Source organism: Mycteria americana, chromosome 15 (assembly GCF_035582795.1).
Source record: "Mycteria americana isolate JAX WOST 10 ecotype Jacksonville Zoo and Gardens chromosome 15, USCA_MyAme_1.0, whole genome shotgun sequence".
Taxonomy (NCBI): domain Eukaryota; kingdom Metazoa; phylum Chordata; class Aves; order Ciconiiformes; family Ciconiidae; genus Mycteria; species Mycteria americana.
In genome coordinates this window covers 6,115,186-6,137,039 of record NC_134379.1, presented here as the reverse complement: position 1 = coordinate 6,137,039, position 21,854 = coordinate 6,115,186, and the positions used below count along the sequence as shown (strand labels likewise).

Here is a 21,854-nt window from a genome sequence, read left to right as displayed (position 1 = left end):
AGCCTCCCCACAAAGCCAGTAATGAGAAATATTTAAAATTCTTCTGGAAGATGAGCCCAAGCACTCCCTCTGCCTGACCTGTACCAGAGCAGGTTCCTTGAGTGCTCTGATCACGGCTCAGCTGCAAGCAGGGTGTAACATGCTGGCTTTGCATGCTGTAGGCTGAAGGACGTGCAGTCCATGGACGAGCTGAAGGACGTGTATAATCACTTCCTGCTGTACTATGGGCGAGACATCCCCAAGATGCAGAATGCTGCCAAGGCTGCTCGAAGGAAGCAAAAGCGTATCCGAGAGGATGGTGAAGAGGAGGAAGGTTTGTCCCCAAACTTGATAGTCTCCTAATTGTGGGCTGTTTGAAAATCCTGGTTCAAAAGAGTAGTAAGAAAGTTCGTTGAAAAGCCCATTTGTTTGCACAGAGCATCTCTGCTGTTTGCTTCTATCTCAAGTTAGTCCCAGGTCTTCCAGGCATCTCTGAAAATGCTTAGAGTTTGCCACACAGCGTGCTGCTTTTCCGATGAACTGAATGCCACCCCTCATGGCAGGGGCCAAAGCAAGGATCAGCCACCTTGATGTGTGTTTTAATGTGCAACCCAGAGATACAGCTGTTAAAACTGCAAAAGAGTGAAACTGAAGAGAAGATAACATTTTCAGGGTGTTTTTCTAACCCTGAATAATTTTAAGGCTATTGTGACCTTTTGAGATGTGTTTGTGGAATTTAGGGACTCTGTTGCACAAAGCAGGTTGTGTTTGATCCCTTCGCTGTGCTTCTGACACCCTGCAGCTGTCTGGGATGCCTCTGTAAAGAGGCCTTGCTAAACATATCCTTCCCATAGGTGAAGGGGAGGATGCAGAAGATGATGAGCAGAAAGGGCCTGAGCTGAAGCAGGCTTCCCGTCGGGATATGTACACCATCTGTCAAACAGCTGGGCTGGGTAAGGGCTGTGCTCTCTCATGCTGAGCTTGCAGTGGCCTAGCCCACGTGCTCTTCTGGGTCGTGTGGCTTACCTGTGGAAGGAGGACTGGTAGTTTTGCTCAGTATAAGATACAGTACCCTTGTCCTCATCGTTTTTGTGGTTTTTTTTCCCAGATGGCCTGGCTAAGAAGTTTGGTCTGACACCTGAGCAGTTTGGAGAGAATCTCCGAGACAGTTACCAGCGTCATGAGACAGAGCAGTTCCCTGCAGAGCCCCTGGAGCTGGCCAAGGATTACGTGTGTAGGTCAGTGTTGGGGGATCTTCGTTGAAGTTCTGCGGGTGTGACACAGGGGAGGGGATCTGGGGGCATTCTCAAGTCCTAAGCCTTCATGTTGCCTTTTTGCTTTTAGTCAGTTCCCAAGCCCTGAAGCAGTGCTGGAGGGAGCCCGGTACATGGTGGCTTTGCAGATAGCCCGGGAGCCTTTGGTCAGACAGGTCCTGAGACAGACTTTCCAAGAAAGAGCTAAAATTAACATTTCACCAACGAAAAAGGGGAAGAAGGTAAGGAAGGGAGCTCTGACTCTGTGGGACAATTCAGGGAAGGATCTAAATAACATACAAATGCTCATTTTTGCATCTGAAAACTTCTCCCACATCAGTGGCAACTCTGGATAAATCTTAGAGCAGCATGTGAGCTGGGCTGTTGCAGAGGCCAGCTCAGCAGCATGCTGCATTTTTAGTCTCAGCATTTCATCAGACCTGATTCTTGCTGTTGAGGTGTTGCCTTCAATTATTGGAACAGTCTGTGTTTTTCTGGGACTGGGACTGAATTCTACTGTGACCTGCTGGGGAAGGAAATGCAGACTGGCAGGCATAGGGGTGAGGGGGTATTGAATAAAAACCATTGTCTGCTACCGTATACAAAAGGGTCTTTCTTCGTGAATGCCCTGCATGCATGCTGACTGTCTCCTCTCTCCCAGGATATTGATGAAGCCCACTATGCCTATTCCTTTAAATACTTGAAGAACAAGCCTGTGAAGGAGCTGCGAGATGACCAGTTCCTGAAAATGAGCCTGGCAGAGGAGGAAGCACTGCTGACTATAGATATCAGCATTGACATGAAAGGAGTGGAGGGGTGAGTCCTCACTGGCTGTGCCATCTGTGCCTTGGCAAAGCTTGTTCATTCAGTGCTGCCATGCTCTTAGAGCTCCTCTGTAACCCAAACTGCTCCTGTAAGCCATGGCCTGGTGGCTTCCTGCACCTTAAAGCCAAGCAGCATCTCAGGGTCTTGCTTTTTTCTTCATCTTAGTGAAAACTTTAGCAGACGTCTGGCTTATTCATTTGAAGGCAAACTCTGAAGCCTTTAGGATTTTTGTGAAAGATGATACTTGTTTCCCAGCCACCCTCACTGTGTGGCTCCTTGGTTCCTTCCCTGCACATCTGAGCAGCCACGCTGTGCAATATGGATGTGCTGGAGTGGCTGTGGGCTGCCCTGTGTTGCACTGATCAGGCCTCTCTGTGCTGCCAGCATGGCGTTCAGTTGTGATCTGTCTAGCAGCATAGCTTTTGCAGCTGAAGGAGTGTTCGATGGGAGGACTGGCTCTTCTCTAAATTTTCCAGGCAGCTCCCTGAATCTGAGGTGCTGCTGTTGCATCTCTGTGCAGGAATCTGCCAGTGGTGGTGTCAGTGCAGGTATTTGGAGCCCTTCTGTATCTCCCCCTCTCATTTCTTGCAGTTATGGTAGCGACCAGACATACTTTGAGGAAATCAAACAGTTCTATTATCGGGATGAGTTCAGCCACCAGGTGCAGGAGTGGAATCGGCAGCGTACGATGGCCATTGAGCGGTCCCTCAACCAGTTCCTCTACGTGCAGATGGCTAAAGAGTTGAAGAACAAGCTGTTGGTGGAGGCCAAGGAGTACGTCCTCAAGGTGAGATGGGCGACAGGTGGGTTTGAGTCAGAGCTGGGGTTACAAATGCTAACAGGCCTGCAGCATGCTGGGGAGAGCTCCTGACAGGCCATACACAGACATTTGGGAAAGAGGAGGGGGCAGGCAGGGGGCTGAGTCTGGTTCTTTCCCAAGGATGGAGAGAAGAGCAGATACCTCAGTGGGAGGGAAGATGGGCTCCATGGTTCTGGAGAACTGGTCCCAATCCTGGCAGAATATACTGTCTTGCTGCCTTGAGCAGTCCGTGACCTTGTGTCCAGAGAATGGCTATGCCAAAGCACCTGCAGTGGATTTTCTCACTCCTCTCGCCTGTTCTCTGTTCTACCAGGCTTGCAGCCGGAAGCTGTACAACTGGCTAAAAGTAGCTTCATACCGTCCCGATCAGCAAGTGGAGGAAGATGATGATTTCATGGATGAAAACCAAGGGAAGGGGATTCGGGTGCTAGGCATTGCATTTTCCTCAGCCAGGTAGGAGGAAAGGAATTGCCTCTGGATCCGTGTTCAGCTTTAGCAGTCCTCCATGTTTGAGTGATCTCTTTTTCGCAGGGACCACCCTGTGTTTTGCGCCCTTGTTAATGGAGAGGGTGAGGTTACAGACTTCCTCCGATTGCCGCATTTCACAAAGAGAAGGAACGCCTGGCGTGAGGAAGAGAGAGAAAAGAAGGTGAGCCTTGGTGCAGCTATTGTCGAGATGAATGTCTGCACGGTGGTTTTGTACCGTGCGATCCACGGTGGGCTGGAGAAGAATAGTCAGTCTGAAGACAGGTCAGGCCTTGTCACTCTTGCATGCAAAAATACTGCCTTCCCCCCCCCCCCCCCCCCCGTAATTATTCTGGCAGAACAGTTGCTTCCAGTTAGATTCCAATTCATCTCTTCCGCTCCTCTTACGTGGAGCAGCAGGACCTTGCTGTTCCTGAGTTCTGTTGGTGTTGGGGTTTTGTGAGCTGCTTTGGTCCCAGCTACAGAAACTTTCTCCCCTTTCCCTGATCACATTGTAATAGCGAGAGGCTGTGGGACCTACTGGAGCTTGGGTCAGGCTTTTGACTTCCATTCCCTACTTGCACTGATTTCCTGTAACAAGAGAGCGTGATGCCATCAGTCTTTCCTCTGCAGAGCTTTCCTGTTTGTCCTTACAGTGGTCAGGAGCTGCAAGGCTGGCCTGTGGAAAAGGCATTTAGCCATGTTCATGTCATGGTGGCAGATCAGGGTGGCAGTGGGGGAGGATTTGCCCTGTGAAATAGGAACCCAGGACTGGTAGCTAGCTCAGTACGGAAACCCTCTAGTTTTTCTGCTTTGACCTGTCTCACTTTCCTTTCCAGGCTCAGGATATTGAAACCTTGAAAAAATTCCTACTGAACAAGAAGCCTCACGTGGTGACAATTGCAGGCGAGAACAGGTCAGTCTTTGTGTTCCTTCCACTTCCCAGTCTTTTTGCAGTCCTTTCCTCGTGCATGTCCACATTTCACTGTTTCCGTCCGTGGTGTGAGGTAACCCATTGGGGTTATCTCCCTAAGTGGTTCCAGGACCCAGCTTTGCACTCTCCCCTCAATCCCCTTGGCCGTCTCTCCCTAGGGATGCTCAGATGCTGATGGAGGATGTCAAGAGAATTGTTCATGAGCTGGATCAAGGGCAGCAGCTGTCCTCTATCGGAGTGGAGCTGGTGGACAATGAACTGGCCATCCTCTACATGAACAGCAAGAAGTCTGAGGTAAACCTTCTGATATTCCAGCTATCCCTTAGTCTGTTGCTCATTTGTGCTGTCTCGTCCTCCATTTGTTGTGCTGGTCCTGCCTTCTGTCATCCACTGGTTCACGTAATCCACCTAGATAGTGAGGTACTGATCTCTGGGTCAAGGCAAAACATCTTATTTAGGCTTCCCTAAAAACATCACCACCAGCAGATGTACGAAGTAGATGTTGACGTAGTCTGAAATGAATCTTGCTCAGCTGAGTGGATGGGGTTGTTTCATTCCTAGTTGCAGCAGAGTTCCTGGGAGCCTTTGACCTCAACTGTCTTTGCCCTGAGCACCAAATGCTTCCCTTGTTCCAGTCCCTGTCTGATGTGTCTTTGCTACTTGTGCTACAAAGCGTGGAAACACCGTCAGGGTTTTCCCTGATTCTCTGACCTCTTGCAGAATGAGTTCCGGGACTACCCACCTTTGCTGCGTCAAGCCGTCTCCCTCGCTCGCCGCATTCAGGACCCCCTCATAGAGTTTGCCCAGGTCTGCAGCTCCGATGAGGATATTCTCTGCCTAAAACTCCACCCTCTGCAGGTAACTTTGCCTTGTGGGATCCTTCTCTGCAACAGAAAGTGGCCTGGGAGGCCTGGGACAGTTTGCTGTCAAAGAAAAGTATTCCAAGTTAAACTGGTGCAAGTTCTGCCTGTTCCATGCCATATTCAGGCTACACAGCACCTTTTTTTTGCCTCCTTTAGCTCATCTGCCTCCTGCCTTTAGGCTGTTCTCAGGGGTAACTCTGAGGTGCAGTACAGCTCCTGAGAGCCAGTCTGTTGTGTTCGGCTCAGCTTGCTTATGGCAAAGTGTTGCACGCATCTCCTTGCGAGGCTAACGCCTCTCCTTTCTGTCAGGAGCACGTGGTGAAGGAGGAACTGCTGAATGCCCTCTACTGCGAATTCATAAACCGCGTGAACGAGGTGGGAGTGGATGTCAATCGGGCGATTGCTCACCCTCACAGCCAGGCGTTGCTGCAGTACGTGTGTGGCTTGGGACCACGCAAAGGCACTCATCTGCTAAAGGTAAGGAGGCTTCTGTCCCTGCCTACAAAAACAATGCATCGCCAATAACGTGCGAGCTGGCCTGGTGGCAGTGCTGTTACGAGCTGAGTCAGGGTCCCGTGTGCCAGATGCAGCTGACAGCTCCGTTGACGTGTGTTTTAGTATGTGTTATCTCACTGCGCCTAACCCCGAAGCTGTGCATGGACTTATGTCCTTGATAGACCCCAGGAACTCAGCAGATCTGTCAATCCTAGCTGGCTCCTGAACCCACAGGAGTGGATGCACTGTTACAGTATTAAGACGCCTCCGTACTGTAGAAAACACGAGGCAAAAAGCCAACGCTTTTCCTGAGAGTTGGAGCTGTTCCATGGGGAGTCATCTCCTTTCATATAATGTTGAGACACAGGCAGGGGGCAACAATTTATGAGTTGTGATGGGCTTGATTATGTCAGGTGCTTTGAACACTGCAGTGTCTGGTGTGAGTCCTCTGCTTTTCCTGGGGAACCCTTGTGTTTAAATAGCAAGGTTTATACTGTTACCTCTTTCTCCAGATCTTAAAACAGAACAACACACGTCTGGAGAACAGGACCCAGCTGGTTACGATGTGTCACATGGGACCCAAGGTGTTTATCAACTGTGCTGGCTTCATCAAAATTGACACAGCATCGCTGGGCGATAGGTGGGTATTGGGTTGCGTTCAGTGTCATATGGGGTATGCAGTTAGCATGAGCGACAGGCTGAAGCAATCTAGTTCTGTGGAGTCCATGTTCCCAGGAGTTTCTGTGTGGCCCTTCTGATCACTGGCCAAGTTCAGATATTGCTGGTTATTAATCTGATTCTTAAGGGCAGCTAAACTCGCACAGCAGTGTGAGCTGCAGAACATTAATTATATAGCTTGATATGGTTTGAAAGACCCTTTGTGGTCAAGAGGAACTAAACTAAAAACAATTGTTCCCTAACATAGTCGTCATGCTTGTCCGTCAATAACCCCTGTGCACTTTTGCTTAGTTTCTGCCTAGTCCTACCATCAGTATTTTATTTTTCTAAAGTTTCAAACTTGAGGCATAACTCTGCAATTTAGCTTCCTCTTAAACTAGTAGCAATACTGGGAAGTTTGTAGAGCATTAGGTCACTGGTAACTAAACAAGAGATGTGTGTTTGGAGGACAGAGGTAACCTAGTTTCTAAATCTCTAGCTGACTGCTTAGCACAGAAGGGTCGCTTGTTGGAAACGTGCTTTCTCTAGGGCTGGCACAATATCCTTCTTGCCTTTGAAAAGCAGTCTGAGAAAGGACACCTGGCTGAATCCTTACGCTGAGTGATCCGACCCTGCTAGGTGCCTGGTTCTTGCAGGATACAAATCCCAGACGTGCAGGGGGCAAAGTGTAGATTCCTCCAAACAGCTGGATGCAGATGGCTGCACTGCCAGTTGGCAACACTTAATTTGTATGAGGAGGGAAACCGTAGAGAGCCGTGTGCTCATAGAGCAGCTATAGCACACAGAGTGATCAAATCTAGATACAGCCAGGCATTTTGGATGCTGTCTTTGCAGTGCAGGAGCTGCAGACTGGAATTTGTCGCGTCTTGCCTTGGCTCCTGTTGATCTAGCAATGAAGAATTCATTGTGACCTTTTTAGAGTAGTTTGTTCCACCGAGGGCAGCAGTGGCAAAGCGGCCACACAGCCAATAGTGGTGCTCAACAGCGTGATTTATTATTGAGCTGAAGGAGGTGACTCTGGAACCCTGCAGAGTCCTTATCTGAACATTGCTTTGGTTTTGTTTCAGTACCGATTCCTACATCGAAGTCCTAGATGGGTCTAGGGTCCATCCTGAAACGTATGAATGGGCAAGAAAAATGGCAGTGGATGCCTTAGAATACGATGAGTCGGCAGAGGACGCTAATCCCGCAGGAGCTCTAGAGGAGATCTTAGAAAACCCCGAGCGTCTGAAGGACCTGGATCTCGATGCCTTTGCTGAAGAACTGGAAAGACAGGTGAGCTGGGGGTTCCTGGTGCTGAGAAACAGAGGGGAAGCTCTGCCGTCCAGCTCAGTTTCTTATGTTTTATAGCTGGTGACCCTTATCCTTTATAGGAGCTGAGCATTTAGCTGTTGCCATTGTAAAATGTATAAACAGCCATGATGAGTATTCAGTGTCTGACAGTGGTGTGTAGTAAATGCTTACAGAAAGTACAGTTGGGGCACAGAGAGGAAGGAGGCAGGAGATGGTAATTAAACCGTTTGAGCTGTTCTCCCTGAAATTATCTAACTTTTTTCTGAATGTATTGGTACTTCTGATGTCCTCAACATCCTGTGACTGAATTCCACAGTTTGATGGTACCCTGTGCATTCCTCGTTTTTAAATTTGCTGTTTGATAAGTTCCTTGAGTTCTTTCATAACTTACACTGGATTCCCTACTCACCTCCTTCCTGCTGCTCATGGCTTTATAACCTTTGAATACCACACAGGGCTACGGTGACAAGCATATCACTTTATATGACATTCGAGCTGAACTAAGCTGCAGGTACAAGGACCTGAGAACCCCATACCGTTCTCCAAACACAGAAGAGGTCTTCAATATGCTGACCAAAGAAACTCCAGAGACTTTTTATATAGGTACATCCCTGTTTACATCCCTGGTTTCTGTCATCCTAAGTTGACTTAGGATGTGTAAAGGCGGGGCAGAGGGATCTTGGTGAGGGTGATGTTGGGACGGTGCTATAGTTGCATGCATGTGAAGCAGCTTTTCCACTACCTGGGTAGTCTCCTAACACCTTCATGCACAACTGCCTTAGATCGAGGGAACGGCCCAGCCCTGCAGTTGGCTTTCAGTTTTTCATTCTTTCCTTCTCCTCTCCCATCACACCGCAGGTAAAATGATCATCTGCAACGTGACTGGGATAGCCCACAGGCGGCCGCAAGGAGAAAGCTACGACCAGGCAATACGGAATGATGAAACTGGCCTTTGGCAGTGTCCTTTCTGTCAGCAGGATAACTTTCCAGAGCTCAGCGAGGTGGGGCTGCTTCTCCTAATGGGCCTGCCTTTGCTAGGAGTCTGCAGGCTTGAGCGTTTTGTAGGGTTCTTGGGAGATGAGGTATCAGAGCCAAGACTGTGTCTGCAGTGCCCCAGGATCCCAACCTGAACGTGGCCTTTGGCTGCAAATATTATCTGTTCCACTTTTGACTAATTGCTTCAGTATAGATGTGACAGGTCCTTTATGGCTACATTATGGATTTTAGTGAACTGGGCTGTTACTGAAGTGGACCTGGGGCTAAGCTGACCAGTTCTTTGCAAATACATAAAGCAGGCTTGTTTGCGGCCTAGGATTGTGTTTTACGCAGAGAAACTGCCCATGATACTGAGAACAGAAGGTTGTTCTGCCGCCTTCTCAATTTTAAGAACTTATCTGGACTCCCTGCTGCTTAATGCAGCTGTACTTTAGGTCTCTTCTAAACACTGCTGAATTCCAGGCTTGGTAATCCATGACTTTAAAACCCTATAGCGTTCATTAGAAACCAGCCCTAGCTGCAGGCTTGTGTTCAGGGTCTAAAAATGTTCTGACCTTCCTGGTTGCAAAGCCCCATAAGCTGAGCCGAACCAAAGGAGGAAGATTGCATTACTGGGTAGCATTCATTGAAGTCCTCTGTCCCCTGCCCTTCCACATGTCTCTGCTGGCTGCACCAGTTTGCTGACACAGCTTTTAGACTTGTTTGAGTGTGAGCTGCTGGGCCTATTTTGTTTCCATGCTGAATGACTTTTACTTTTGCCTTGCTCAAGGTTTGGAACCACTTTGACAGCGGTTCCTGCCCAGGTCAGGCCATTGGAGTGAAGACACGTCTGGATAATGGTGTTGCTGGCTTCATCCCAACAAAATTTCTTAGTGATAAGGTGGTCAAGCGGCCAGAAGAAAGGGTGAAGGTATGAAAGCAGTGGATTTTCACATAATCTAGCAAGAGCTGGAAGAGCCTGGAGCCAATACCAAAGATTCAGAGTTTGGTTAATAACACTGTTCCCTAAATGACTTTTCAAACCTTATTTTCATTTAAGGACTCTAAATCAGCAGCAAGTTCAGGTTCTGGTTAGTGTCCTTCTCCCACAGTGCAAAGCTCTCTTGGCAGCTGGTGGGAACCATGTTAATCAGTTAACATGTTGCACTGCAGGAGGATTTATTATAGTCTGGCTAAAGTCTGGGTTTAGGAGACCAGAAGGCATTCTAATGCAGAGCTGCCCTTTGTTTCTGGCTTTCTAAAGAGTTCACAGAACTGCTGTTAGATATGCAGGGGTCACTTTCCCTCTCTCATAGCTTTTTCTTCTGTCTCAATTCATTTGTGGAGGTCATCAGAGTTACTGGTCTTGCTCAGGACAGGGATTGGGGTTCTGAAAAAACAGAACTACATATTTTTATCGCATGATAAAAAATAGGTTTAACATCTTTGCTGTCTTTCGGGGTCCCCCTGACAGTCCATGCAGGTGATGGATAATCCTGTAAGCTCAGAGGTCTCAGCATTTCTTTAAAGAGTCGTTAACTTCAGCACGGTTAACTGGACTAAGACATTGCCGTTTTTGTGGTTGTATTTTCTGTTTCCCATTTTATTAGAGCAGTCCTTTGGGTGTCTTCCACCCTGTTTCTGAACAGACTTAACTGCTTTCTTGCACATCTTGAAGTCCAGTTTTGCTGCTCCTGTTGTTAAAGAGATGTAAAATAGCAAACTTAATTGTCCTCTGCCTCCAGACATGGAGTTTGCTGTGTGGTATAGAGCAGAGGTAACAAACGTGCTGGAGAACTGCCCATTTTTCCCTTAATCTCTTTTGATTCTGGTTATCTTGGGGATCAGTTGATTTTCAGTTCATGTGGAAGGATCACTTTTAAAAGTTGCATCAGTCTGAAGTATGTGAGGTAATTTGTACCTCTTTATTGGCAGCGTGACCCCGCACTGATTGCTCTGTAGCGCAGGGAGGCTGGCGTATCAGCCAGACCTGCTGATCAGCTTTGCCTGCCCCTCACCTGTAGGTGGGAATGACCGTTCACTGCAGGATTATGAAGATCGACATTGAGAAGTTCAGTGCAGACCTGACCTGCAGGACCTCAGACCTGATGGATAAGAACAATGAGTGGAAACTGCCTAAAGACACCTACTATGACTTTGACTCTGAGGCAGCGGATCACAAACAGGAAGAAGACCTGAAAAGAAAGCAGCAGCGGACAAGTGAGTCTCTAATTTTTCTCTCCCTCGTAATGCCAGCCTTCCCAGGGTGCTTCAGGAGAATAAGCACAATTAGACATGCGGTTGCAATAAAGCAGTTCCTCTTGGAAGCCTAAACACTCCGCTTTGTCCTCTAGCGTACATCAAGAGGGTAATTGCTCACCCATCATTCCACAACATTAGCTTCAAGCAAGCTGAGAAGATGATGGAGACCATGGACCAAGGAGATGTGATTATTCGGCCAAGTAGCAAAGGGGAGAACCACCTCACTGTCACCTGGAAGGTGAACGATGGGATTTACCAGCATGTGGATGTCCGAGAAGAGGGCAAGGAGAATGCTTTCAGCCTGGGCTCCACGCTTTGGATTAACACAGAGGTAAGAGCCCTGCAGAGCATGCCTGGGAAGAAGTTGATGGGGAAGGAGAAGTACGTATTTGGCAGGGACAGGTTGGCACAGCCTTCCTGTCCTCGCAGCTGCTTTCAGACTGTTGGAGAGTAACTTCCATTGCAGTTCTCCAGATTCTTAGGCAATACTCAGCTTCCTCTTCCTCACCCCCCCCCCTCAAAGCAGCCAGTCTTGCTGTGCAGAATATACGACTGAGAGCTGTATACTAGAATAAGAGTTCCTCATCATGCAGCCTAAATACCTCTTTAAATGTGTTTGTTCAAAGGAGTTTGAAGACCTGGATGAAATTGTTGCTCGCTATGTCCAGCCGATGGCTTCTTTTGCCAGAGACCTGTTGAATCACAAATACTATCAGGACTGCAACGGCGGAGACAAGAAGGTAAGCCTGTCCTGGGATGTGGTAGCTTCTGTAGGAGATATAGGAGCATTATATAAACCTCTTTGTCTCAGGACAGGTCTTAAACTCTTTGTGTCTGGTACGAGCTGCTGCTGGAGTGAGCTCTTTGATCTTTTTCTTGTCGCTTGGGGCTCGGCAGTCACTTTCCAACTATAGGTCTCGGGGGGAGTCTGTCTAGGAGCAGTGGAGTTAGGACAGCAATGGGAGTATGGTGTGCGACAGTGGTGTGCCAGAGCAGCAAAGGGTTGCCCTGTCAACAGATATCACTGAAAGGAGAGTAGTTGGCTTTCTGTGACCTGGTGACGTTTGTGCACCAGCCCTGCGCAGAAACGGTGCAGTTAGTGGTCCTTGTTGGATTGCTAGTGTCAGGGCTGGGAGGAAAAGGGGCTCATCACAGCATGGAGGGAGATATCCGTAGGCTCTGTGTGTTGCTAAAAATGTAGGCTCTCCTTGAGCGTTTCGCTTTCTTTCTCTCTCATTAGAAGCTGGAAGAGCTGCTGATAAAGACCAAGAAAGAGAAGCCAACATTTATTCCCTACTTTATCAGTGCCTGTAAAGATCTACCTGGTAAATTCCTCTTGGGATATCAGCCTCGAGGCAAACCAAGGTGAGTGAGAGGCAAGCCCAGCAGCTGCAGCTGAGTACTCGGTACCACACCTCAACTTATTGCTGCCAGTTTCTCTTCCAGCGCTGTCAGTATCCCTGTCGGTCAGGCCTCCCCTTACCCAGCGTTTGGCCTTCTGACAGTAGAGGACCCATGTCTAGCAGTAAATCTCACCCAGGAGACTCCTGTGTTTCTAACCAGCTGGCTGCCCTGTGCAGGGGGTGTCACTGGGGTATAGGCAGTGATTGATAGATTTTTGCATGGAAAGGCATGGTATTTTGGAGCAATTGTTTGAAAACAAAACGAAAGCGTCTTGGGTAGGTCTATCTGTTCATTATCGTTACAGCCATCGCCTGAGTTTGTAGGTCTTGCCTGTTCTGACTGTGACCTGTTAGTGTGAGGGTGTTGTACAGTGGCAGGTATGGCTGTGAAGCAGCCTGTCATCTCTTGTGCTCTCCTGCATTCACTGCTCCTCACAGGATAGAGTATGTGACAGTGACGCCAGAAGGATTCCGCTACCGGGGCCAGGTCTTCCCTACCGTGAACGGACTTTTCCGATGGTTTAAGGATCATTATCAGGACCCTGTTCCAGGTGAGCATCTCAAAACCTGAGTGCATCAGCTGTTTGTTTCCTGGGTGTCACACAGTAGGGGCAGTTAGTAAAGGACAATTTCATGTTCTTTGTCCCTGAAATGTGTCCTAGGATTTTCTATATGTGGGAAGTTTCAAAGCAATGCTTAAGTTTTTGGCTTCCGTGGACCCATTGAGAGCTCTCCTGAGAGTTAATCTTTCAGCCAGGTGGGCCATGCAGCAAAAGCTGGCCTTGTCCCTTTCCCTTAGCCTTCCCCACCATACAACCCTCATACACCATTCCCTGGTAAAATAGCATCTTGCCGGTACAAGGGTTGCCTGCATTTTTTCAAATCCTGAACTTCAGGCCAATAGCAGCTCTTCTGTGAGAACTAATCTATCTGTCTTGGTTTATCTTTTATGCAGGTATTACCCCCAGCAGTAGCAGTCGGACCAGGACTCCAGCCTCCATTAATGCTACTCCGGCTAACATTAACCTGGCAGGTCAGTGCAGGCCTTTTCTGATTGGAATCGGGATGCAGGCTCCTTTTCCAGGCTCCGCTTTGTCTAACGTGATGGGTCTTTCTTGCAGACCTGACCCGTGCAGTGAATGCTCTACCACAGAACATGACCTCCCAGATGTTCAGTGCCATCGCTGCCGTCACAGGCCAGGGACAGAACCCAAATGCCACCCCCGCGCAGTGGGCATCCAGTCAGTACGGCTACGGAGGCAGCGGAGGTGGCAGCAGCGCGTACCACGTAGGTGTTGTTAAGTTTCGGAGAGGAGGTGCTGCATGGCTTCTCCTTGCTGCTAGAAACCATCCCATGGGTGCCTCGCTGGGAGCCTAAGGGGTTACTCGTTGCGCCTGGGATTGTCCCAGACGATCCCGTCTGGGATCCCACAACTGGGATCGTCCAGTCCTAGTTGTGTACCCATGGTGCTGCACAGGGGAGCCTGGCTGGATTCTTGGACCGGGTTTCTTCTTGCCTCCTGTGGCTGAGGAAACGAGGCATGTAATACAGCCCTGCTCTAGGGAGAGTTGATGCAAGTAGCCAATTGATCTGGCCCCCAAGGAATGTGGCAGGGTGGAGAGGCGGGATCCAGCGGTGAGGGCGCACAACCTTCTGATTGTGCCCCGGAATTGGCAACGTGAGCTGCCAGTGGAAGAGATTAGCTGTGAAACTATGCGCTGAGTTTGCAGGGCTTTTCAGCTCAGCGTGCTAATCTCCGAGCTGCGCCGGCAGGCAAACACCTTAGCCTGACCGAACACCCAGAGGCTTTGCAGGGAATAAGATGGAATTGGACAGTTTCGGCTCACGCTGAAGCCTTTCCTCATGTGTGCTGGTGCCTACCTCCTCCCAGCCCACGCTCCCGGCTCCCCAGCTGGCACCGAGGCTAAATCCAGCTGCAGGAGGACTGAGGTGCCTGGGTACAAAAAACACACCCAGCCGTTAGAGAGACCTAATGAAGAGGTGCTGCAAGACAAGGCTTGCAGGGAGGAGTGATCCTCTTTCAGACCACCTTGGGAGGCTTTCCTGGAGTTTGGCACAGTAAACGCTGAGCTGGGGATAGGCAGGGACTGTGGATAACCCAATGTATTAATCATCAAGACAATCTGAAGGAAAAGGGAGGCGAACACCGGGAGGCAAAGAGAGTAAGCACTCCATTGGACAAACAGTGAGCCAGCCAGCTTGGGATGTGGGAGGGAGCCACCTCGGGAGCTGCTGCACCGTCTCTGCAGCCCACAGGGGAAGAATTCATCTGCTCTTCATGCCCACTGCAGGACGTCATTTCTGCCCTTGTGCCCATCTCTTGCGGCCCTTTACCTTTACTTGGCTTCAGCATCTCCCCTTGTAGCCTGTGTGGGGTGAGCAAGGAAAGCAGGCTGCGGTGGGTTGGGTGGTGACTGGGGGCTCTCAGGGGAACAAATGTCCTGTGCTCAGCAGGGTGTTGCTCCTCCTGCCCTGCAGCACCCCATTCCCTGGGCAGTGGTCACTGCAAACCTCTCCTTGCCCAGACGAGGGGCTCCAGCAGGGCTGGGAGTGTGCAGCAGGGGCGTGCACCAGCCTCCTGGGCGAGCAGGGCAATGCCAGACCTCTGCCCCACAGCCTAGCAGGGTTTGCCTTCTGTCCCCTAACGCTGTCTGCTCTCCGCAGGTCTTCACGACTCCAGCACAGCAACCGGTGGCCACCCCTCTGATGACCCCCAGTTACTCCTACACTACCCCCAGCCAGCCGATTACAACGCCCCAGTACCAGCTCCAGGCCAACACCACACCCCAGTCCACCCAGTCCCAGACACAGTCACAGCCATCGTCCAGCTCCAGGCAGAGGCAGCAGCCAAAGTGAGTGGCTCTGGCGCCGGGTGCACGTATCCCTCTGTGTCCCGTCTTGTTTGCTTTTGTTGATTTTTGTGGAACCAGCGTGGTGGGGTTACCTTGCGCCTTCCTGCATGGGACCCTTGGGGAGGGAGGGCAGGGAAGCTCTCCCCGCTAGCGTGTCTCACCTTCTGCCCGTGTCGTTGCAGGACCAACAGTCACGCTGCGATCGACTGGGGGAAGATGGCCGAGCAATGGCTCCAGGAGAAGGAGGCTGAACGGAGGAAACAGAAGCAGAGGTTGACTCCTCGCCCATCTCCCAGCCCCATGATCGAGAGCACGCCCATGTCCATCGCTGGGGACGCCACGCCGCTGCTGGATGAGATGGATCGATAGGCCGTGCTGGACCTGACCTGTAACCCCCGCTCTCTTCTCTAGGAAGGGGAAGGGAGAGTGAACACTTGAAAACAACTTCCCTTCCCTTAGCCGCATAACTCCTGTTTTATACGTCGTGAGATGGTGGGAAATGACTCTTGGTGACGTGCACCTGAGTGAATGAATAGACTTGGCAGGGCTGGTCTAAATATATATACTATATATATATAAATATATCATAGGAAGAGACACTGCAGCGGCCTCTGCGTTCCAGGCCCTGGTTCACCACTTTGGAAGCTCGGCAAAATAGTTATGAGGTCAAATGAGTCTGTCCTTGTACGTGCACAGCAGTCTGCTTTCACCGCAAAGACTAGGAAGCAAACGTAGCTGAAAGTGCAGACCATCAGCCTGGAGTGAGCCTGTTTTATTTGGATTCTCTCAAACCCTGACTGTCACCTCTCCTTGTCCTGAGAGCACAAAGCAAAGTCACGGGGGTTGTGACAAGCAAACCGGAGTTCTCAAAAAGTTTCTGTTGGTGTTTGCTCCGTGTTTTCGTGTGTGACGGGCTCTGTGGAGTCTGTGCCAACCCCCAGCCGTGTTCATAGGGGTCTTGCCGGAGGGAAATGCAGCTGTTGTACCAAAGGCTTGCTCTCTCCTCTGGCTTCTTTTGGAACAATATTTATTTAGTTTTGATTTTTTTTTTTTTTTAATCAGACTGCGAAGCAAAACGTCAGCCAACGGCAGCTTTCCCCAGCACGGGACAGACACGTGGGCTAAAACGCTGCAAGAGCAGCCGCTCCTATAGCAGAGAACATGAAGCAGCCAGGAGTGCATGGCATCCTCCTCCATATCTGCTTAACCCTGCCCAGTTGTAACCAAGAGGGGTGAATAAATAGTGTTTCTACTGAATACTAGTTGAGAGGTTTTCTGCCTGCACCCTGTGCTGCCCGCCTGCCCTCTCCTCTTAGCAATGGATTTGCTTAGAAGCAGAGTTCAGTGGGGAAAGGCGATGCTCCTTCTTCCTTTGTTGCTTGCAGTTGCCCTCTGTGTGCTGAAACTTTCACAGAGAAGCTGATTTCTGTTGAGCTGGTAAAAAAAAATAATGTTTTGTTTTGAATGCGTCGTATAGAGACATCACACCGACAGCCGGGGCACCTCCCCGAGGCCCGTGTCTCTCTGGCTGGGAGAGGTACTGGGGGGCCTGGGAGGGGGGACAGATAATGCAGATAACTTCGGTCGTGTCAGAAACAGCCCGCTGCGGTATTGCAGAGCCACTGCCAGCGCTGAGAGCCATTTCTGAACTGGAAAGTTCCTGCTGCACACACTTTCCTCTCTCCTGCTTTGTTAGTGGGGGATTTTCTATGGAAGCAGAGTCTTTGTTCCTTCCGAGTGCTCCTGGTTAGCCTCTTCTCACTAGGAAATGAGCAAGAACAGCAGATCTTAAGAAACAAAGGTCTTTTTTGCATGTAAATGCTCCTGAAGAATGGCAGCAACCCGGGAGACAAAGCAAAGCTGTTTCCACAGAGAGATGCAGGTCCTGGCTTCCGCGCCAGCTCCTCAGTAGTACTGGGGGGCTGACACAGTCCTGTTCCTCCCCTGCAACCGTGCAGGCCAGGCCGGAGGACCGTGCTCCGGGGCCCGCGGCTGCCGCAGGTTGCAGATGTACTAACCTTACACTATTTTTTTATTTTATGAAACTCTGTATGACGGGAATTTGACTGGGAGCAGCTCCTTACCGGGGATGTGTCGGACCCGTGCGAGGAGGGGCTAGTTGTGCATTGTCGGCTCCTTGTTGGCTGTCTTTGTTTTTAGTTTTCCCTTACCCTCAATAAAAATTCTACTTTTGGGAAGCTGCCCGCATGCCACACGTCTGTGCTTCCTGCGGCGACGCTGTGGTTGCCGCAAGGACTTTGCACCCGTTAGCAGTGCTCGAGAGGGTGCGACGCCTCGCTACAACCTCGGTATTTCCCCCCTGGGTTCTTGTGGTCCGCTTATTTCAAGGATTTGGGATTCCAGGAACAGTGGGCATGGCGCAGCTCTGCTCTCCAGGCCTCGGGGCTGTCTGGTCTCCCAAGGTTGTGTCGTTGCAAAGCAGGAGACAGCGCTCAGCTCCTGTCGCTCCAGCTTTTTCCGATTCTGGAATTTGGTGCTGGTGCGAGAAGAGCTTTTTTACCGGCTTCACGGGGTAGGAGAGGGGACGCTGCGCCGAGCCACGCTCCTCCCTCGGAAGCGCTTTGCAGGAGGTGGTGGCAATGCCCTGTCTCTGGGCGCTGCCCTCCAACTCTTCGCTACAGGAGCCCAGTTACCAGCGAGGGGAACGAGTCGGGCTCTGATCACGATCTGCCAGGCAGGGACGCGGGCGGCTTGCGCTGCCCCTGCCTCTCCCTTGTCCCAGGGCTGGAAAAGCTTCGATCGTCCCACTCCAAAGAGCTCTTGGACGGGCGTTTGAGGAGCCTCTGGGGAGGGACAAGGCCCCCGCTCCTCACAGAGCAGCCCCTGCTGCTCGCTGCCATGGCTGGGGGCTGGAGAAGAAGTCGGTGCCGGTGTGGGAGCACCGTGCTTCTCCCAGCCTGGGAAAAGGCAGTGGGTTACGCAGAGGAGGGAGCTGGGATGGTGCAGTTCATTAACTGATTAACGTTAACTGGTCCTCCGGAGAAATACACCCCTGGGGAGCTGGAGCTCATCCCTCTGTGGCAGAGGAGCTAAAACCAGGGCTCTGCCCCGTGCTGGCATGGGGACGGGAGCTGCGTCCCCAGCCAGAGCAGCGACTCGCCGTCCCCAGCCCCCAGGAAGATGGCATGAGCCGGTGGGAGCGGTGAGGAACAGCTCAAACCCACTCAGTACCCACCCCGATCCGGGTGCTTCCCCTCCCGCAGCCCCACAAGCAGGATCAGCCCCGGGATTTCCCCTGGATCCCCCCCCCGGTGTGATCCTTTCTCCCCACGGAGACGGGGCCGAGGCTGCGCCATCTGCTCGAGCGACCAACTTTATTACACGGCCAAGACCCGCACGGGGCGAGGGGGGATTCAGGGCCACAGCGCCGGTGCAGGCTCTGCCTCAGCTTGGCTTTTCAGCCTCTTCTTTCTGTTTCTCTCCTTCCTCCTCCTCTTCCCGCTGGCGGTGGGGACCGGGGATGGGGGGGTCGGGGACGACTCCCTGCCCAAGCCCTGCCGCGCCGGGCCGTCGCTCAGGACGGCGTTGGCCGCTTCCCCCAAGTCCAGCAGCGGGGCCCGTGGGTCCTGCCCAGCGGGGGAGGCAGCTGCGGGACGGCTCGGCTCCCCATTTTCAGAAGGGCCTTTCTTTTTCAGACCTTTCCCCTTCTTTTTCTTTTCTTTCTTCTTCCCCTTCCTCTCTTTCTTGGCTGCCTTGGGGGGGGGCAGCGGGCGGGCGGGCGTGTGATGTTCCACTGGAATGGCTTCTTCGCCAGCGCTGCTCCATGGGGGGCTCAGAGGGACCCCCCCGGGCCTCGCTGCCCGGTCGATGAGCTCCCCGCCGAACTCATACAGCACCGGCTCCCTGGGCACCGCGATGGCCACCGTGTTGTACGCCTTGCACCTGCAGAGAGCGAGGAGGCGTGGGGTGAGGTGACCCCCGGCGGGGCCGAGGCGGGGGACGGTCCCCGCGGCGGGGGGGCACCCACCAGATGTAGAGGTAGGGCTCCACGCACTCCTCCTTGTAGGCGAACTCGAAGCAGGGCACCTGGATGACGTTGAAGAAGGCCTGGCCCACCACCCGTGAGGCCGTGTCGTTCACCTGCCGCAGGCACTCCTTCAACCTGCCGCGGGGCACAGCCGGGGTGAAGGGGACCCGGGGGGGCTGCCGGAGGGGCTGGGACCCCCCGGGATGGAGGGATGCTGCGGGGCACGGCCGGGCGCGGGGCCGCTCACCTGCGGTCGCAGTCGCAGTGGCTGATGGTGTGCCAGCGCAGGTTGCGGTAGCCGTAGCGGGCGGTGAAGGGGTGGATGACGTGCTGGCAGTGGTCATGGTCCCGGCAGCAGCGGTCGGTGTCCTGGTGCTCCCCTGCAGGGAAGGCACGGGGTACGGGCAGGGCTGCAGGCAAGGCTGGGGGGCCCCGCACGCGTGGACTGGGACTAGATGGGGTTGGGATCGGGGCTGGACTGGGACTGAGCTGGGGTAGGACTGGGATCAGAATTAGATTGGACTGATAATCCTACTGGGAATCATACTGGGATGGGTAAGGGGCTGGGACTGGACCGGCACTTGGGTGGGGACTGGGGCTGCACCAGCACCACAGCAGGGATGAGACTGGGACTAAGCTGGGATCAGGATGGGGACCAGGACCAAGAGAGGAACTAGACTGGGATCAGGATGGGGACTGGGAGTGGACCAGGTTGGACCAGTACTGGCATGGGGACCAGAATGGGAGCAGAATAGACCAGGGATCAGGCTGGGGACAGAGCATGGACGAGGACTGGACCAGCACCAGGATGGGGACAATGATGGGACCAGCGTGGGGACCAGGTTGGACCAGCCCTGTGATGGGGACTAGAGAGAGGTGAACTGGGACTGGACTGGCACTGGGGTGGGGACTGAACTGGGACAGACAGGAATTGAACTCGCACAGGGATGAAGACTGGAGTGGACCAGCACTGGGATGGGACTGGACTGAGATTGATGGGGACTGACCCAGCACTGGGATGGGGACTGGGACTGGGCTGGGGTGGAGCAGCACTGGGATGGGATGGGATGGGATGGGATGGGATGGGATGGGATGGGATGGGATGGGATGGGATGGGGTGGGATGGGACGGGACGGGATGGGGTGGGACGGGATGGGATGGGACGGGATGGGATGGGGTGGGATGGGATGGGACGGGACGGGACGGGATGGGATGGGGTGGGACGGGATGGGATGGGACGGGATGGGATGGGATGGGATGGGACGGGATGGGGTGGGATGGGATGGGATGGGACGGGATGGGATGGGATGGGACGGGACGGGACGGGATGGGATGAGATGGGACAGGATGGGATGGGACAGGACGGGATGGGATGGGATGGGATGGGATGGGATGGGATGGCACGGCATGGCACGGCACAGGGGGGGACAGGTAGCAGCGGCCCCGCCGCCCTTACCCAGCTGCTCGTAGGCATCCGCGTTGCTGCCCGCGCCGCACCACAGCGTCCCGGGGTAGGTGAGCCCACGGCGGGCGCGGGGCCGTCCCGGCGGGGCTGCTCCGGTGCCGGGGGCCGCTCCGGGGACGGCTGCCAGCAGCAGCAAGAGGAGGAGGAGGAGGAGGAAGCGGCAGAGCAGCCCCGGGGCGCACATGGCACCGCGCCGCTCGCCGCCGTGGGGCCGTCTTATAGATCCGCGCAGCCCGCCCACGCGGGGCGGCTCGCCACGCACGGCCCGGCCCGGCCCGGCACCGTGCGGAGGGTCCCGGAGAGCCGGGGTGCTGGAGCCGCTCCCCGGAGCCGCGGCGCATCCCGGGCTCGCCGCCCGCGGGGAAGGGGCTACCCCTCCCGGTGGGGCCGGGCCCCGTTGCTGTGGCAGCCGGTGGGGTGATGTGCCGGGGCCGGTAACGCGCCGACCCCAGCGCGCCCGCCCCGTGACGCACCGGCCCCCGCACGGCCCCCGGCCCCGGAGCGGCCCCCGACGGCAGAAGGATGCGCGCTGCGGCCCCACGCCCCGTCCCACGGACGCTCCCTGCGGCCCCACGGATGCTCCCTGCGCCCCGTGTCCCGTCCCACGGATGCTCCCTGCATCCCTGTGTCCTGTCCCACAGACGGTCCCTGTGGCCCCCGTGTCCTGTCCCACGGATGCTCCCTGCAGCCCCACGTCCCGTCCCACGGACGCTCCCTGCAGCCCCACGGACGCTCCCTGCAGCCCCACGGATGCTCCCTGCAGCCCCACAGATGCTCCCTGCATCCCCGTGTCCTGTCCCACAGACGGTCCCTGCAGCCCCGTGTCCCATCCCACGGATGCTCCCTGCAGCCCCGTGTCCCGTCCCATGGATGCTCCCTGCGGCCCCGTGTCCCGTCCCACAGATGCTCCACGGTGCCTTTCACAGGGGCAGCCCGGGTGCCCCGTGCCCAGCCGGGGCTGGCAGCCCACAGGCGCCCAGCAGCTCCCAGCACGGCTGCCAGGGCTCGCCCCCTTGGCTGGCTCCCTTGCCACGGAGCCCATTGACACTCCGGACACGGATCTGGCGCGCTGGGCGGCCGAGGGAGCCAGCGCTCGGCGGGGCAGGATGGCGCCTGGGCACCCCAACGGGGACATGCGTGGCCTCAGAAGGTCCCCGTGCTGCCCGAGACCCCACAGGCTGCGGGGCTGCGCCCCGAGCATCACCCTGCCTTGCTGACCCTCGCACCCATGGGGTGCCTCGGGCACCGTGCCACCCGCACCATGCCCTGACACCGCTGGTGC

The 21,854-nt window shown here is 53.6% G+C and overlaps 2 protein-coding genes across 3 annotated transcripts in view; one reads left to right on the top strand and one right to left on the bottom strand.

The window, feature by feature from the left end:
• SUPT6H (SPT6 homolog, histone chaperone and transcription elongation factor) overlaps positions 1-17,317 on the top strand; it is a 30,619-nt gene extending 13,302 nt beyond the window's left edge. For both annotated transcript variants that reach the window (XM_075518411.1, XM_075518413.1), the window contains exons 12-37: positions 162-313; positions 834-932; positions 1,088-1,217; positions 1,324-1,474; positions 1,894-2,048; positions 2,649-2,844; positions 3,191-3,330; positions 3,409-3,526; positions 4,182-4,258; positions 4,435-4,570; positions 4,997-5,134; positions 5,449-5,616; positions 6,147-6,274; positions 7,380-7,587; positions 8,061-8,208; positions 8,464-8,606; positions 9,371-9,511; positions 10,605-10,800; positions 10,935-11,173; positions 11,469-11,582; positions 12,083-12,207; positions 12,684-12,796; positions 13,201-13,278; positions 13,367-13,533; positions 14,932-15,119; positions 15,302-17,317. In XM_075518411.1, coding sequence (XP_075374526.1) covers positions 162-313; positions 834-932; positions 1,088-1,217; positions 1,324-1,474; positions 1,894-2,048; positions 2,649-2,844; positions 3,191-3,330; positions 3,409-3,526; positions 4,182-4,258; positions 4,435-4,570; positions 4,997-5,134; positions 5,449-5,616; positions 6,147-6,274; positions 7,380-7,587; positions 8,061-8,208; positions 8,464-8,606; positions 9,371-9,511; positions 10,605-10,800; positions 10,935-11,173; positions 11,469-11,582; positions 12,083-12,207; positions 12,684-12,796; positions 13,201-13,278; positions 13,367-13,533; positions 14,932-15,119; positions 15,302-15,488 — 3,835 coding nt within the window. In that variant the 3' untranslated portion in view covers positions 15,489-17,317. The remainder of the gene's footprint in view (positions 1-161; positions 314-833; positions 933-1,087; positions 1,218-1,323; positions 1,475-1,893; positions 2,049-2,648; positions 2,845-3,190; positions 3,331-3,408; positions 3,527-4,181; positions 4,259-4,434; positions 4,571-4,996; positions 5,135-5,448; positions 5,617-6,146; positions 6,275-7,379; positions 7,588-8,060; positions 8,209-8,463; positions 8,607-9,370; positions 9,512-10,604; positions 10,801-10,934; positions 11,174-11,468; positions 11,583-12,082; positions 12,208-12,683; positions 12,797-13,200; positions 13,279-13,366; positions 13,534-14,931; positions 15,120-15,301) is intronic.
• Positions 17,318-18,445: 1,128 nt separating this feature from the next.
• On the bottom strand, positions 18,446-21,440 carry PROCA1 (protein interacting with cyclin A1). The gene is made up of 5 exons (XM_075517760.1): positions 21,408-21,440; positions 20,564-21,287; positions 19,355-19,487; positions 19,108-19,242; positions 18,446-19,022 (listed from the first exon to the last, which is right to left on the bottom strand). The coding sequence occupies exons 1-5, from the start codon at positions 21,438-21,440 to the stop codon at positions 18,494-18,496; spliced, it is 1,554 nt and encodes a 517-aa protein (XP_075373875.1). The 3' UTR covers positions 18,446-18,493.
• Positions 21,441-21,854: the final 414 nt, after the last annotated feature.